Source organism: Mustela nigripes, chromosome 3 (assembly GCF_022355385.1).
Source record: "Mustela nigripes isolate SB6536 chromosome 3, MUSNIG.SB6536, whole genome shotgun sequence".
Taxonomy (NCBI): Eukaryota; Metazoa; Chordata; class Mammalia; order Carnivora; family Mustelidae; genus Mustela; species Mustela nigripes.
This window is the reverse complement of record NC_081559.1, coordinates 188,236,704-188,250,926: the sequence shown is the minus strand read 5'-3', so window position 1 is coordinate 188,250,926 and position 14,223 is coordinate 188,236,704. Positions and strand designations below refer to the sequence as shown.

The 14,223-nt window shown below is 45.2% G+C and overlaps 1 protein-coding gene across 1 annotated transcript in view; it reads left to right on the top strand.

Moving 5' to 3' along the window:
• KCNQ3 (potassium voltage-gated channel subfamily Q member 3) overlaps positions 1-14,223 on the top strand; it is a 294,698-nt gene that overhangs the window by 268,629 nt on the left and 11,846 nt on the right. Inside the window, exons 10-13 of the mRNA XM_059395183.1 lie at positions 7,361-7,563; positions 8,415-8,517; positions 10,827-10,958; positions 13,581-13,679. Of these exons, the coding sequence (XP_059251166.1) occupies positions 7,361-7,563; positions 8,415-8,517; positions 10,827-10,958; positions 13,581-13,679 (537 nt within the window). The remainder of the gene's footprint in view (positions 1-7,360; positions 7,564-8,414; positions 8,518-10,826; positions 10,959-13,580; positions 13,680-14,223) is intronic.

The following is a 14,223-nucleotide window of genomic DNA, read 5'->3' as shown; positions in this document are numbered from 1 at the left end:
GATTATTTGTGAAGACCCTCCTGTGTCCCAGAAACCATTGTAGGGAGTATAACTACAGATAAGAAAGACAAAATCCACAAATGTTTACTTGATGGGACACCTCTCAATCTTCCTTCCTAACACATCCCAAGCTGAACTCTTGTTTTTCTGTTTGTTTTTTAATTTAAGTTTTATTAGGTTTTCCTGGACACACATGCCCAACAAAGGTGGCATGAGGAGGGTAGGGAATATAGTCAAGTTGGTCCTAGGGGAAGTTGTTCACTAAGAGCAGTTTGCCTTTGACATTCTTTCACTCACCTGCTGGGTTTTCTCCCTTCCAACTTCTCCATGGTTTCCCAGCCTCGTTGAAAACCACTCCTCACTACCACCATCTTATTCCATATCTGGGATGGAAGGGTGGGGCAGGAATTGCTTTTAAAAGTTCCACTCCTAGGTCTCTCTTTATGCCTTAATGAATGCTTTTATGAGTTTTTAATGTGGAAAAAATGAGGGTAGAGCTGAATTTGAAATTAGGGACAAAAGAGTTTAATTGAGTTGGGAGTGAGAAAAACTTACACTGGAGCAAGGTAGGACTCAACCTAGAGGGAGTGTTTTAGAAGGAACCTTGGGAATGTATAGGGGCATCAGAATCCAGCAGGATGGCCGAACCACTGAGCAATTCCTGGTGGAGAGTGGCTAAATCACTTTTTAATTTAATTTTCTGGGGGAAAAAACCCATCTGCATGGTTTATAAATCAAAATAATGTAGAGCCATATAGTGAAATGTGGTCCAGCTTGTATCCCATGAACCCTTCTCCACCTTCCCACCTTGCTCACATCATTTTTTTTTTTTTTAACTTCTAGGGAATCTTTCCTTCTAGTTTCTTTATGCAAATACAAAGCAAAATCAACTTCTATTTTAGAAGTGATATCTAATATTCAATTTTAAGTTATTTGAGCTGTGAGGCAAATTCTCACAATTTAGTAAAGTCTGCCTCACATGTCAGTCTCGTACGAAGTGTGTATGTATGTGGTTCCGTATGTGTCATGGAAAGGGACTGCCAAGCTCAACTTTTGGTTTCTTTTCCAAATCCCGTCCCCCACTTTTTTTGGTTCCCATCTTGCTCAGCTGAAACAATGGCATTACCATCCACCCATTTGTGCATTTAGAAACCTAACAGTGTCTCCTTATCCATCTCTTTCCCTCATGACCCACATGGAGTCCATCAGGAAAGACTACTGTGGTTCTATTCCAAATACAAGTCAAAGTTCTAGTCTGCTCCCACCGTGACCACCCTGGTTCAAACCACCAGCTTGTCTTCTCTGGAAAACTTCAGTGACTTCTCACTGGTCTTTTTTGGTCCTCATTCCCCTCCAACTCATGACCAAGCAGCCACTGTGTCCTTTTAATTTTTTTTTTTTAATTTTGATTGTGGTTACGTACATATAACAGAAAAATTATCAACTTAATCACTTTCAAGTATGTAATGTTACTATATACTCATGAGTATATTCAAGTTCAAGTATATATTCACATTGTTGTGCAACCAGTCTCCAGAATGTCTTGGTCTTGTGAAACGCCCGGAAACTCTACCCATGAAAAACAACTCCTCGTTTTCTGCTCCCTACAGCCCCTGACAAGCACCATTCTACTTTCTGTCTCTATGAACTTGACTATCCCAGATACCTCAGAGAAGCAGAATTATATACTATTTGTCTTTTTGTTACTGGCTTATTTCATTTTACATAATGTTCTCAAGATGAATTGCAGCATGGGTCTGAATTTCCTTCTTTTCTAAGGCTGAGTGATATTCCACAGTGTGGATGTACCACATTTTATTTATCCATTCATTCCTTGACAGACTTTAGGGTTGTTTCCACCTTCTGGCATTGTCAATAACGCTGCTTTGAACATGGATGTTCTTTCTTAAATGCTAGTTGGAATACTCTCCCCTTCTTAAAACTTTTATTGGCCTCCAGGTACCCTTAAAATCAAACAGAAATTTCTGTTTTCTGCTCTTAATTCTGAATCCTATTTCTAGAATCCCTGCTGATCTGTCCTCTGACCTCAACTTGTGCCCCTCTACCCTTCATTCATAATGTTCTGGCCATGTGCCTCATCTGTCACACAAGCCCAGTGTTCATGCCCCTTACACCAGCAGATGATTTTTCTGCCCAAGGAGTGCTCACCCCTTTCCTTTGTAGTCTGGCGTCTTTTCACCTTTCAGGTCTTAGCTTTCCCATCTGGATCACCATCATTTTAATCCCGGACTACTGAGACTGGCCACTTAATTGGTCTTCCCATCCACTCAAGAGACCTTTCCTTATCACTCCATCAAAGTCAACCTCCTGATTATACTCCATGACTGCACTTCTTTGTTTCTTGGTCAGATTTCTAGCAATCTATGCATCTGTTTGTATATCTTCCTGACCTCATTATAAGCTCACTGGAGACCAAAAACCATATCTGTTTCAGTTACCACTATATCCTCAGCAAATTACCAAGAGCCTATTATTTACAAGGTGTAGAACACATTCTTGTTGAATAAATAAATAACATCAGCTCTACTTTAGAGGTGGAAAAACTAAATCCGAAAGAGCTAATGACTTAACTAAGCTGAAATATTAACTACAAAGCAGAGGTTTGAACGTAGGTCTCTTGCTCCAAGTTCACTCTTTGCACCATACAGCACTCCCTCTCTCAGCTGAGGTTGGATGCATTTTATTAACAGAAGATCACATATTGTATTCCTTCATTCATTCAACATCCAAATAATGCTTTCAGTGCTTACAACATGGCAGGAGCTGTGTTAGATGCTAGATAATTGATCAAAGTATGGTTTGCAGACAAATAGCTTACCTTTTAGTTTCTCAGACTCAACAACATGGGCATTTGGGGTGGGGTCATTCTTTGTTGTCAGGGGCTGCCTTATGTGTTTGTAACACATCTAGCAGCATCCCTGGCTTTGACCCACCAGAGGCCAAGAACACCTGCCAAGTTATGTCAGTCAAATGTGACTCCAGACATTGTCAGAAGTCCACTGTTGGGTGGGGGGAAAAGTTGTCTCTTGTTGACGACCATTGCTTTGAGGCAAGAGTGTCCCTAGTAAGTCGAAGATTTCATTAGGGTGGCCAAGTGGCATGGTTGTGAAAAGCCTACAGAAAGCACAGTGAAAGGACAGGTAATTGGACTGCAAGGGGAAATGAGCCTTGGGGCGGAGGCTTGGACCATGTTTCAGATGTAAAGTCAGAGTCATTTAGATAAAAGAAGGGGATAAAGGTTTTCCTGGGTGCGTGTCATGATATATACAATGACATGGAGGTGTGAGTGCCGGAGAACTGTGTAGAGTTGAGCATGGCTGGAGTGATCCAAGGCAGGAGCCCAGGGCAAGGGCTGTCTTTGCCAGGGAAAGTTTTACTTCTTGATTTTACTTTTCTGTCTCCAGTCTATTTCTAGTTTTACAATTCATGCTTGTAAAGTGTTTGTCTGCGCTTGATAAATCAGAGGCCCCAGCTATCCAAGAAAATCTGATGTCAGCTTCAAAGAAGGCTTTGCTTGCAAGACCTGTAGAACCCTCCAAGCACAAAACCTCAGTAATGCGCTAGAAATCCATAGAAAGAAGGGCAGAAATGGGTTTGAGTTTTCTGGGGTGAACTTTGTTTGGCGTCTGATTATCCTCTGGGTTCATGGATTTCAAGCAACACAATTAAGAAGTAAGCTGATCACCCGTTTGCCGGAGGAAGAACTCCGTAAGCCTCTTAGGTGTTATTGCTGGGAGTAATTCACAGCTGAGGTTTCTGACTTGTGCCTGATGCCTCTGGGTTTCGGAATCTTTCTCATAAACCATCCTCTGAGACCATGGCCTGTTGTGTAAACATAGCTGAAGCAGTTCAGACTCTTAAAGGTTGCAATGAAGCCTTGAAATGCCAAATAGGCAAATCCTAAATCCCAGTACAGAGAGAACAAGAGGGCTCTGTCATTAACTTCATAATTTTCCGACGGTTATGCTGAGATTACCAGTCAGGACAGAGCAGCTGCCATTACTTTTGCTTTGCTTAGTTTATCTGGAATTAGGCTGTGCATACACTTATCTCCTGCTGAGGTCAAGTTCAGTGAGGATGGTGAGTGTGTGAGACCGGCATTAGGAAGCACGGTAAAATAACATATAAATCCCTGGAACTTATCTGTTCATTAAAAAAACACCACTTCTTCTGTGGCTCAGGAAATTTTATCCATCCTTTATATGCATGTTATTAGCCCTCTCCTGCTTCTGCGGGAAGAGGATTATTTACCCAGATAATGGTGACAGCCAGCATTTACTGAAGGCTTCTCCAGTCCTCATTCCAGAAGTGGGCTAAGCATTTTCCATGGACTCCCTCATTTAACCCTTCCAAAGCCAGGCGCAGCGAGGACTGTCCTCACAGTGCTTGTGAGGAGCTGGAGCCAGAGAGAGTGACTTCTGTGTCGGAGTCATGTGTTCCTCAGGACCTCACTCCTCAGGGCTGGAATTGCCCCAAAGGTCATGACTTTCATCGCCACCCTGAACTTGGGGATGTGCTGAGGAAGGGAGGAGGGTCATGGGCTCAAAGATAACCAGGCTGAGTCTTTGCTTTGCTCGGACTGCACATTCCAGTGTGGAGGAGACTGGGGTGGGGGGCAGATGTAGAAATACGGTCTGTACCAGTGCGTATGAGTGTGACAGAGAAAACTGCAACATGTTGTTGGAGCGTGTGGGGAGTCCCTGATTTCCAGGGATGAGGGTGGGGCACTCAGGACATTTTATTTAAAGGTAGATAGCCGGGGCACCTGGGTGGCTCAGTGGGTTAGAGCCTCTGCCTTCGGCTCAGGTCATGATCCCGGAGTCCTAGGATGGAGCCCCACATCGGGCTCTCCGCTCAGTGGGGAGCCTGCTTCCTCCTCTATCTCTCTCTGCCTGCCTCTCTGCCTACTTGTGATCTCTGTCTGTCAAATGGATGAATAAAATCTTTTTTAAAAAAATAAATAAATAAAGGTAGATAGCCATGAGGTGGGCTGAGAAGGCAGGCTGCATGGCAGCTGGAGGACCTGGGCGTGCCATAGCATGCAGGCAGAGACTTGGGGCTGGCAGAGGCTCTGTGCAGATAGGATAATTTCTATTCCTGATCTAGCTAGACAGAGTAGGCAGGGGCCAAGAAGAAGCAGACCTGAAGAGAGACTGTCCTAAAGTCCCCCTTTTACTGAGTTCATAGGTTGGAAAGCCTTCCTTCTGTTCAGTTGATTTCTTGCCTCGTACAGGACTTCTAGTCCATGGACCCTGATATATTTCTCTGTCCCAGCAGTCATTCATCTAGAACTGGTCAGGAAAACCACTCTGAAAATTTTGTCTTTAGCACAGGGAGGATAGAGCCATCTGAGTGCTAGAATTTCCTGGAATGTACTCTGGTCAGGTTACTAGTATAACGATACTGGGGGAGAGAGCACAGTCCAGAGGAAGCCAGGAGTAAGAGCTGTCCATTCCTATGTTCATTCATTTATTTATTACCTAAATATGTCCTAGTGCTTTCTCTGTGCCAGGCCGGAGGCAGGAAACATTGCAGATGTTATTACGTGTAATGCCCCCAGACCTCCACGCAGTAGGTGCTCTTGGGCCCACTTACCGTTCAGGACCTGGTGCTCAGAGGGGGTTGGGCACTTGCTCTGCCAGCAGAGTGCTCTACCCTCCTCCTTGGCTCCAACACCTGTGACCTCCCCACTGCACCTCTCCAGAGAGACGAAAGCAGCTTCTGGCAGGAGGCACTTGGCTGCGATCACCTGACACACTCCTTAGAAAGACTAAATCAGGGGTGCTTGGGTGGCTCAGTGGGTTAAGGCCTCTGCCTTTGGCTCAGGTCATGATCTCTCAGGGTCCTGGGATCAAGCCCTGCATGGGGCTCTCTGCTCAGCAGGGAGCCTGCTTCCTCCCTTTCTCTCTGTCTGCCTCTCTGCCTGCTTGTGATCTCTGTCAAATAAATAATTAAAATCTTAAAAGAAAGAAAGAAGGAAAGAAAGAAAGACAGACAGACTAAGTCAGCTCTGGCCAGTGCAGAGGCCATATACATCCACTCAGCCATTTATTACACAAGCACATGGTGCACCTACTGTGTGCCAAGCTCTGTGTGGGGTAGTGAGACGAGGCCACTGAGTTGAGTCTCTTGATGTGGGAAAACTCACTGCGTGGCTTTTCTCTGGTATGTACCAGGCAAAGAAGGTCTTGCTCCTCCTGCCCAGCTGGGAGAGGGAAGGGATAATATTTATAGAGCACCTACTGCATGCCAGGATCTATGGCAAATCCCTGGCAAACATCATCTCCTTGCAACCGTGTGAAGTAGGCACTCCTTTTTAGAGATGAGGTACCTGAGACTCAGAAAATGCAGATTTGCCCAAGGTCATCTTCATGGCCAGAGGAGGAACTGGACACAAGTTCTGCACCAGAACTACTTTATGTTGGACTTATTAACTCTTTTTTTTTTTTTTTTTTTTTTTTTTTTTTGGTGCCAAGACCACTTTTGATGGTGTGTTGAATTCCAGGGACCTTTTCTCAGGATCACAATCTTGAATTCATATGTAAAATGCAAAAGAAATTGATTGTATTGATAACTATCAAAATATTAAAACATTTGAGTTGCAGTCATATATGGGCTTCTCTGTGATGCATTTAAGGACAAGACCTGTAGCCGGTCAGAATACTACCATCATTTGGAAACAACTGGGAGCACAGCAACCCCCGGGGGCTAACAGGATCTGAAATGCCCTGTGATTTCTGCTGTGGAAGACACAGCATAAGACTGGGGTATTGAGGGTATCACTAGGGTTTGTTACCTACATTCACGATTGAAACATATGCTCATTCCTGTTAGAGGTTAGTAAATTAAAGATGCAATGTTTTTCCCATCCAAGCTCAGGAACCGCCTCCCCTATAAGTTCTATCCATCCAGTTTGGATGCCTGTTTTTTGTAAGTTATGTCACTCAAGTCTGTTCGAGGAGCATTTGAAAGGTTTCTTCTGTGAGAGCTGCTCCCCTGGGCACCATGGAGTGGTACAAAGCAAGTTACTGAGGCGATGGTACAGGGGAAGGCATGAATCTCAGCCATCTGCCGCTGGAAGCTAGGCATTGGATGTCCCCTCTGCCATTTGAGCTCCATGTCAGCATTTGAGAAAAAGGAAGTGCAGAGAAGTTAAGAAATGTGCCCATGGTGTCATAGCTAGTGAGGTGCCAAGCCGCTAAAGCAACTTTAGCACCGAGGGCTCGCTTCCCCCCCATCACACGCAGAGGTCAATATGCGAGTCTTTATGGAGAGGGTTGGGTAATTACGAAAGCCTGCACTCAAGGAGGAAAATTGTTCACTTTTGCTTATTTTGTAGCCAAAAGCTGGGTCTCTTGGATCGGGTTCGCCTTTCTAATCCTCGTGGTAGCAATACTAAAGGAAAGCTATTTACCCCTCTGAATGTAGATGCCATAGAAGAAAGTCCTTCTAAAGAACCAAAGCCTGTGGGCTTAAACAATAAAGAACGTTTCCGCACCGCCTTCCGCATGAAAGCCTACGCTTTCTGGCAGAGCTCCGAAGGTGAGGCCTTTCTCCTTTCTTGCTCTGTCCCCTCCACTTCTCCCTCCGCCTGGTCCTTCCCTTGCTCCCCCTCTCCCCCCACGATATAAGATCCATTTCTTGCTTCATCCCATGCACGCCCGCTGAGCTGGGGGCACCTGTGATCCGCCCCCCCCATAGCTTGGGGTCAGGGGGGCTCCGAGTTACCTATTCTCTGGTCCAGTATCACCACACTGGTCTGTGCAGGCACTTCCAGGGAGCCTTGAGATGCCTAGCCTTGGTTCACATGGGTCACATGGAAGGGAAGTGCACTGCCATGGAGGTCAACTTAAAGGGCCTGGTGGCCCAGGTGCAGAGTGATCTGAAGACCCAGAGCCCTTAGCATCCCCAGGGGGGTGGGAACAGGTAATAGAAAAGAGCCCTGAGAAGACAGTGGGAGGGATATCTCTCTACATCCCTTTTACTTGTGACAAGGAAGGACAGGCAAGTCTCAGAAAGTGACCCCACAAGGTCATCAGGGCAGTGCCTGACAGAAAGAAGCTGGCCTCAGAGGCTTGACTATAACACCCTTGTGAATGCCCTTTGCTGTCTCTGTGGGGCCACTCAAGAACCCCAAAACTCATGTCCCTACCTTGCTAGCCTTCTCCCCTGTAAACATTTTTGAACTACGGGTACCTCTAACTCATGTCTGGAGAATAGAAGGACCTGCTAAGAAGGCCTGAACAGTGTCACAACTACAGAATACCATCTTGTTTCATGAAGTAGAAGCAAAGACTCTGGTGGTTGAGCCTCAAAGGCTCTGACCGAATGGGGTCCCGAAGCCTTTTGCAAGTGCTACGGCCTGCTCTTTGATATGTGTGTCTCCCTCCCAGATGCTGGGACAGGTGATCCCATGGCGGAAGACAGGGCCTACGGGAATGACTTCCTCATTGAAGAGATGATCCCCACCCTGAAGGCCGCCATCCGAGCCGTCAGGTGAGGCCCCCTCTTCCCCACTGAGGGCCTACCCAGACCCCAGTTCAGCTCCCACAGGATATTGGCTTTGGGAAGGTGGGTGGGAAACCCTGTCAAGTAGTCCTGAGTCAGGTTCCAGGGTATGTCAAAACTCATACGGGCATGTTGCCTGAAGAAAAATGATCTCTACGTTAGCAAAGCATCATGGGTAACTCTTGCTTTCTGGTTTATAAAATGCTCCCATAGTCTCCTGACACTATTTTCAATTGTCATGCTCTTGTCTGGCTTTGGCCATCATTTATTTTACAGGTCTGGGGCGTGGGGTGTATGTTGACATGGAGTTTTCTTCCTTTATAGGCTTCTCAGACAAAATAGCTTTCCTTATCTGCCGCCACCCATCTAGCTCTTTTTAATTAGCACTTTTCAACAAGATAGTCAGTTATAGGATTGTGCGTGTCTCAGGCGAGACTATAATCCCCCCCTGGCTATGTTTGTTTTGCTTCAGAATTCCACAAGAAAATGAAAATAGGCTTACTAACAGGAAACTTGGATCAGGAGAGGGGCTTATAAGCACTCTACAATGGTGGCAGTGAATTCTAGAAGCTAAGCTGGATTCTCCAAGAACTAATTGTGACATTTTCAGCAAGGTTCCTAGTCCAGTTTATCAGGGAAGCACAATAGGGTTATAAAATGTGAACCCCAGCAGGGCCATTGACCTGGTTTCTCCTGACACTGCAATATGACAGAACTATGTCTGGATGAAAGCATTATTACTTAGATTCATAACTACTTCAAAGATCTTATTCAAAGAAATAGTGAATGAGGGGCACCTGGGTGGCTTTGTCAGTTAAGTGTCCAACTCTTGATTTTTGGCTCAGGTCTTGATCTCAGGGTTGTGGGATCAAGCTCCTCATTGGGGTCCATGCTCAGCAGGAAGTCTGCTTAGGGTTCTCTCCCTGTCCCTCTGCCCCTCCCGCTGTTCACGCACACTCTTCCCCCACCCAGCCAAATAATAAATAAATACTGCCTTTAAAAAAAAAGAAAGGAAAGGAAAAGAAAACCAGTGAATGAATCTGTGCCAAACTAGAGGGAGGTCTCTGCTGGGATGAGCCATGGTTTGGCTTCTGCCCTGTTCTTTTTAGAATTTTTTATTGATCCTTTAGTTCAGGGGTTGGCAAACTTTTTCTGTGAAGAGCCAGACAGTAAATATTTCAGACTTTGTGGTTCACAGGCCTCTGTTCAAGTACTTAGCTCTGACTCTGTGGCACAAAAGCAGCCATTGACAGTATATACATGAATGGGGGTGGGTGTGTTCCAACATCACTTTACTTTCAAAAACAGGCAGTAGGTCAGATTTGTTCTGTGAGCCACATGCGGCTGACTCCTACCTTAGAAAGAGCCGCATCAAGGGCAGGCTCATAAAATGGCACCCAGTTGGAAAGGATGGCACATGACTTGGATGGCATAATCCATAAGCCAAAAGAGTGTTGAGATGCTGGACCTGGGCTGTGACAAACACCGTGCAGAAAGAGACCCTCATGGAGAGAAGGGAGGGCCTGGCGTACGTAGGCTGTTGTTTCCCAGCGCTAGCCTATGATTCGGGGTTTTACCTGACACCATGCTCACTGGAGGCTGACCCTGTCATGGGGTTTTCAAGGAACATTAGCCATCTGGGTGTCTTTACTGATTCCCAGGAAGATGGAAACAAGGCTTTGGCATCCATAAGTTCTAGGTTCCCCCCTTTTATTAAGAAGCTGAGAGAACTCAGGGAACAGCAGGTAGTTTCTCTTTTCTAGGCGCTCACACGTCAAATAATTAAAGAGGCTGTCGAGAGGAAATATGCCCACTGTCCTCAGATAGAAAGCAGTGTGACACGGTGATTAAGAGCATGGGCCTTGTCAGCATACAAACCTGGGTTTGAGGACAGCTCTGACATTATTAGTCAGGTGGCCCTGGAAAGATGCTGGACCTCTTTGGTCCACAGTCTTATCCTCTACAAGTTGATCTGTTAGCGGATTGTTCATAAAACACTTAGCTCAGTGTCTAACTTGGAATGAATGCCCAATGAATGTTAGCTCTTATTGTTACTGTGATTTCATTATTACTTAAAGGATTGAAGGAAGGTAGTCATGAAAAAGTGGTACCGGCCAGCCTGACTCTGTGTTGTTTGAAGGGCTGGGACCAGAACCGTGGGTTGGAAATTCTCCTCCCCCATCAAGTCATTTCTCTTTGGTTCTTTGCTCTGCCTGCCCCTGAGTTTACTAGGCTTGAATTGCAGTTTCCTTTACTCTGTACTCATGAAGCACACACGTCTCCACTTCGTTTTGCAGAATCCTACAATTCCGTCTCTATAAAAAAAAATTTAAGGAGACTTTGAGGCCTTACGATGTGAAGGATGTGATTGAGCAGTATTCTGCAGGACATCTTGACATGCTTTCCAGGATAAAGTACCTTCAAACCAGGTAAGAGAGTTGTATCTGGAGGAACTCTGCTCTCCTGACCACGAAGGAACCTGAGCCCATTGAATCTAGCTAGCGCTTAGGGTGAAAGCCATTCAGAAACAGTCCAGGGTGCTGGGGAGAAATTTTAAGAACAAAAATGTTCATCATGCATTGTGGCTATGAAAGCCAACAAGCACCAAACAGGCCATGAAGAAACTCTGTGACACCTTAGCCAAGGTCAACACCCTGATCAGTCCTCACGGAGAAAAGGCATATGTCTAACTGGCCCCTGACTATGAAGCTTTGAATGTTGCCAGTCAGAATGAGATGATGATCAACTGAGTCCACGCATCCAATGCTAAATATAAATTTTTCACCATATTAAAAAAAAGTTCACCAGGTATTATTTATAATAGTGAAAATATGGAAACAATATCAACACCCAACTAATAATTGCCACTATTTTTGTTGAGCATCTGGGTGTTCTGCATATGTATGTCTAATCCCTTATAACCTCATGAGATATTGCATTGTGGATATCCTCTTATAGATCACAAAACCAAGCTCAAGGGGCAGTGGGCTCACCTAAAATTAATCAGTGGCAGAGCTGGAAATCACACTACATTCAATTGGCTGCACAACTCCTATTCTGTCTGACACACCAAATTCCACTTTACTAATTATATAAATAGCAATTAAGAAAAAAAATGTTCCTACTCTTATTAAAAAGTTATACAACCATCAAATGACATTTAGAAAATGTATATAATGAGGTGCACCTGGGTGGTTTAGTCGGTTCAGTGTCCAACTCTTGATTTCAGTTTAGGTTGTGATCTCAGGGTCATGGGATCAAGCCCTGTGTCAGGCTCTGCACTAAGCATGGAGCCTGCTTAAGATTATCTTCCTCTTCCTCTGCCCCTCTCCCTAGTCCCCTCACACTCTCTTTCTCTAAAAAAAAAAAAAAATGTATATAATGAGATTTAAAAAATGATGTGATCATTGAATATATATATGCACAATATGATTATTAATAATACAATAAGACATATATTTACATACTTATACTTGTATACCTCCATATACTTAAATGTATACAAATGATTGTGTTCCTATACAGTCTCTACATCAATCTAGTGATATTATAATACATACATACTGTATGATTACAAAAACATATGCACATATGTTTACTTAGAAATAAACCCACACACTCTCATATAGGGAACCTGCAGAAAAAGAGTAGGTCTTCCCCCAACAGACTGCTGTAGTTATACTAAAGTGAAGAGTCCATGTGTGTCTTTAAAAAGTCCACTTTTTAAATTGTTCAAATCTTTAATGAATTATAAAAATTTCCTTCTAAAACAAAAATCCATTTTAAAAAACCAAAGGGTAATATGAGGTCAAGACACAGAACGGACATTGGGAAACCAAAGCCCTATATTGAGGCTCATCGTCTGGCCTGTGTGAGATTTCAGGTGGACACAAGTCAAGTCCCGTCTGGACATTGGTGTCCTCATCTGAATCGTGTTTCCCTGCTGGGGTGTCCTGCAGAGTGAACAGAACCATCAGATTGAATGAGTAGGAAGTTAACCATGATGTCGGGTTGGAGGAACACTTATTTGTGACCTTGACTTATCCATAAATGGAATACTGACTGCTACCGAGCATAGTGGCAGGCACATAGTCGGTGCTCAATGCCTGCTTCACAAACGCATGAGCAAATGAGTTCTGAGCCCAACATGCTGTCATTGATGCAAATATGGCTCTCTCAGCATGATGTCTAGGACATACCAGATCAAGATTATTGGCCCATCTTAATGCACGCAGAGTGGACCTTCCAGCTGGTGTTGCTTCAATGTTTATTAGGCACATTTATTTCAAAGAGCCGTGGCTAGAGGTTGAACACCTGGATAGCTAATTGCATATCCCCAGCCATGCTGATAGGGTGGTAGGACCGAGAGAATGGAAGTGTGGTTGGGTATATGGTGGTGTCAGTGGAGGAGCAGCCAGGTCTGCAGAGAAACCGAGTGACCCAAGGCTCCTTTTGAGCACATGGTCTTAGTGGTCCTGGGGCTGTAACGAGCCTGCAGAGTTGGTCCCACACCCTGCCCCAGTCCTGCAGGGCAGTGTGTACATCTGTCTCTGGTCGTGCTTGGGGAAAATAGATGGGGGAGTTGGCGCCTCCTACAGAAATGGAAGCGAGGTGCAAGTGTGGGTGCAGAGCCATCCCCCCAGGGGATGAAGAGCAGCAAAGATCTGCACAGCTGAAATCGAAGCCTACGGTTGTACGAGAAAACACCCTAATCAGGTTTTCAGAGAAAGAATAAAAATGGTGGACCACCAGATAGGCTTGTGGCACCCATGACGTTTTTTAGAAGAACCAACAAGACATGACCCTCACCCTGTCTCTGGTTTAGCTGCCTCTGTCCCCTGGGATGGGGAGATGCGCTCACTACTATATTGCAATTATAATTTATCTCTCTCCTTCACCCCCTCTTTCTCTCTCCTCCCCTACTCCCCTCTCCCTTCTCCTATATTATCTCAAACTCTGCCTGGCTAAAGAGCGAAGAGAAGGAACTGCTCTCCTCTCTTTCCCTGTAAAGTTCTTTGTGACGTAATCCCCTCCTTGTGTGTCTCTTTCAGAATAGACATGATTTTCACCCCTGGACCTCCATCTACCCCAAAACACAAGAAGTCTCAGAGAGGGGCAGCGTTCACCTACCCATCTCAGCAGTCTCCCAGGTGGGACATGGGGACATGGACTGCGGCTGCATGGCCCGCCCCCATGCCCATATCTCAGCTCACTTCCTTTATGGCTGGGGGCGGTGGGGTTGGGGGTGGGGCAAGTTGCCGTTCCTCTCAGTAAAATGAAGATAAGAGCTTGAAGCTTATTCTGGTTTGGGGCTATTTGCAAGGGTGCCGTACTAAAGACTTACTGTCCCTCTTTCCAGACCATGTGGGCGACACTCCTTCTGTGGTTATTGAAAATAAACATAACCCTCAACGTGTTATAAAAGTGTAGAAGCCCCACGAATGTATTGGAACACAATAGAATAATACCTTGTGAGAGCAGAGTTGAGGCCATTTAGCATTTCCTGCCCCATTAGCCCTGTGTGGACCAAACCCCCTCACAGGGAAGGAAATCAGGTGTCAGGCCTCCGACAGCATGGTCACAAGCAGAGAGCTCTGTCCCTCCCTGGGGCAGTCCTGCTCTTCCCACACCAAGTGTTTGGAAGTGTTCCTTATACAGACCCCAATGAACCAGGAGCAGTCCTGGATAAAGTCC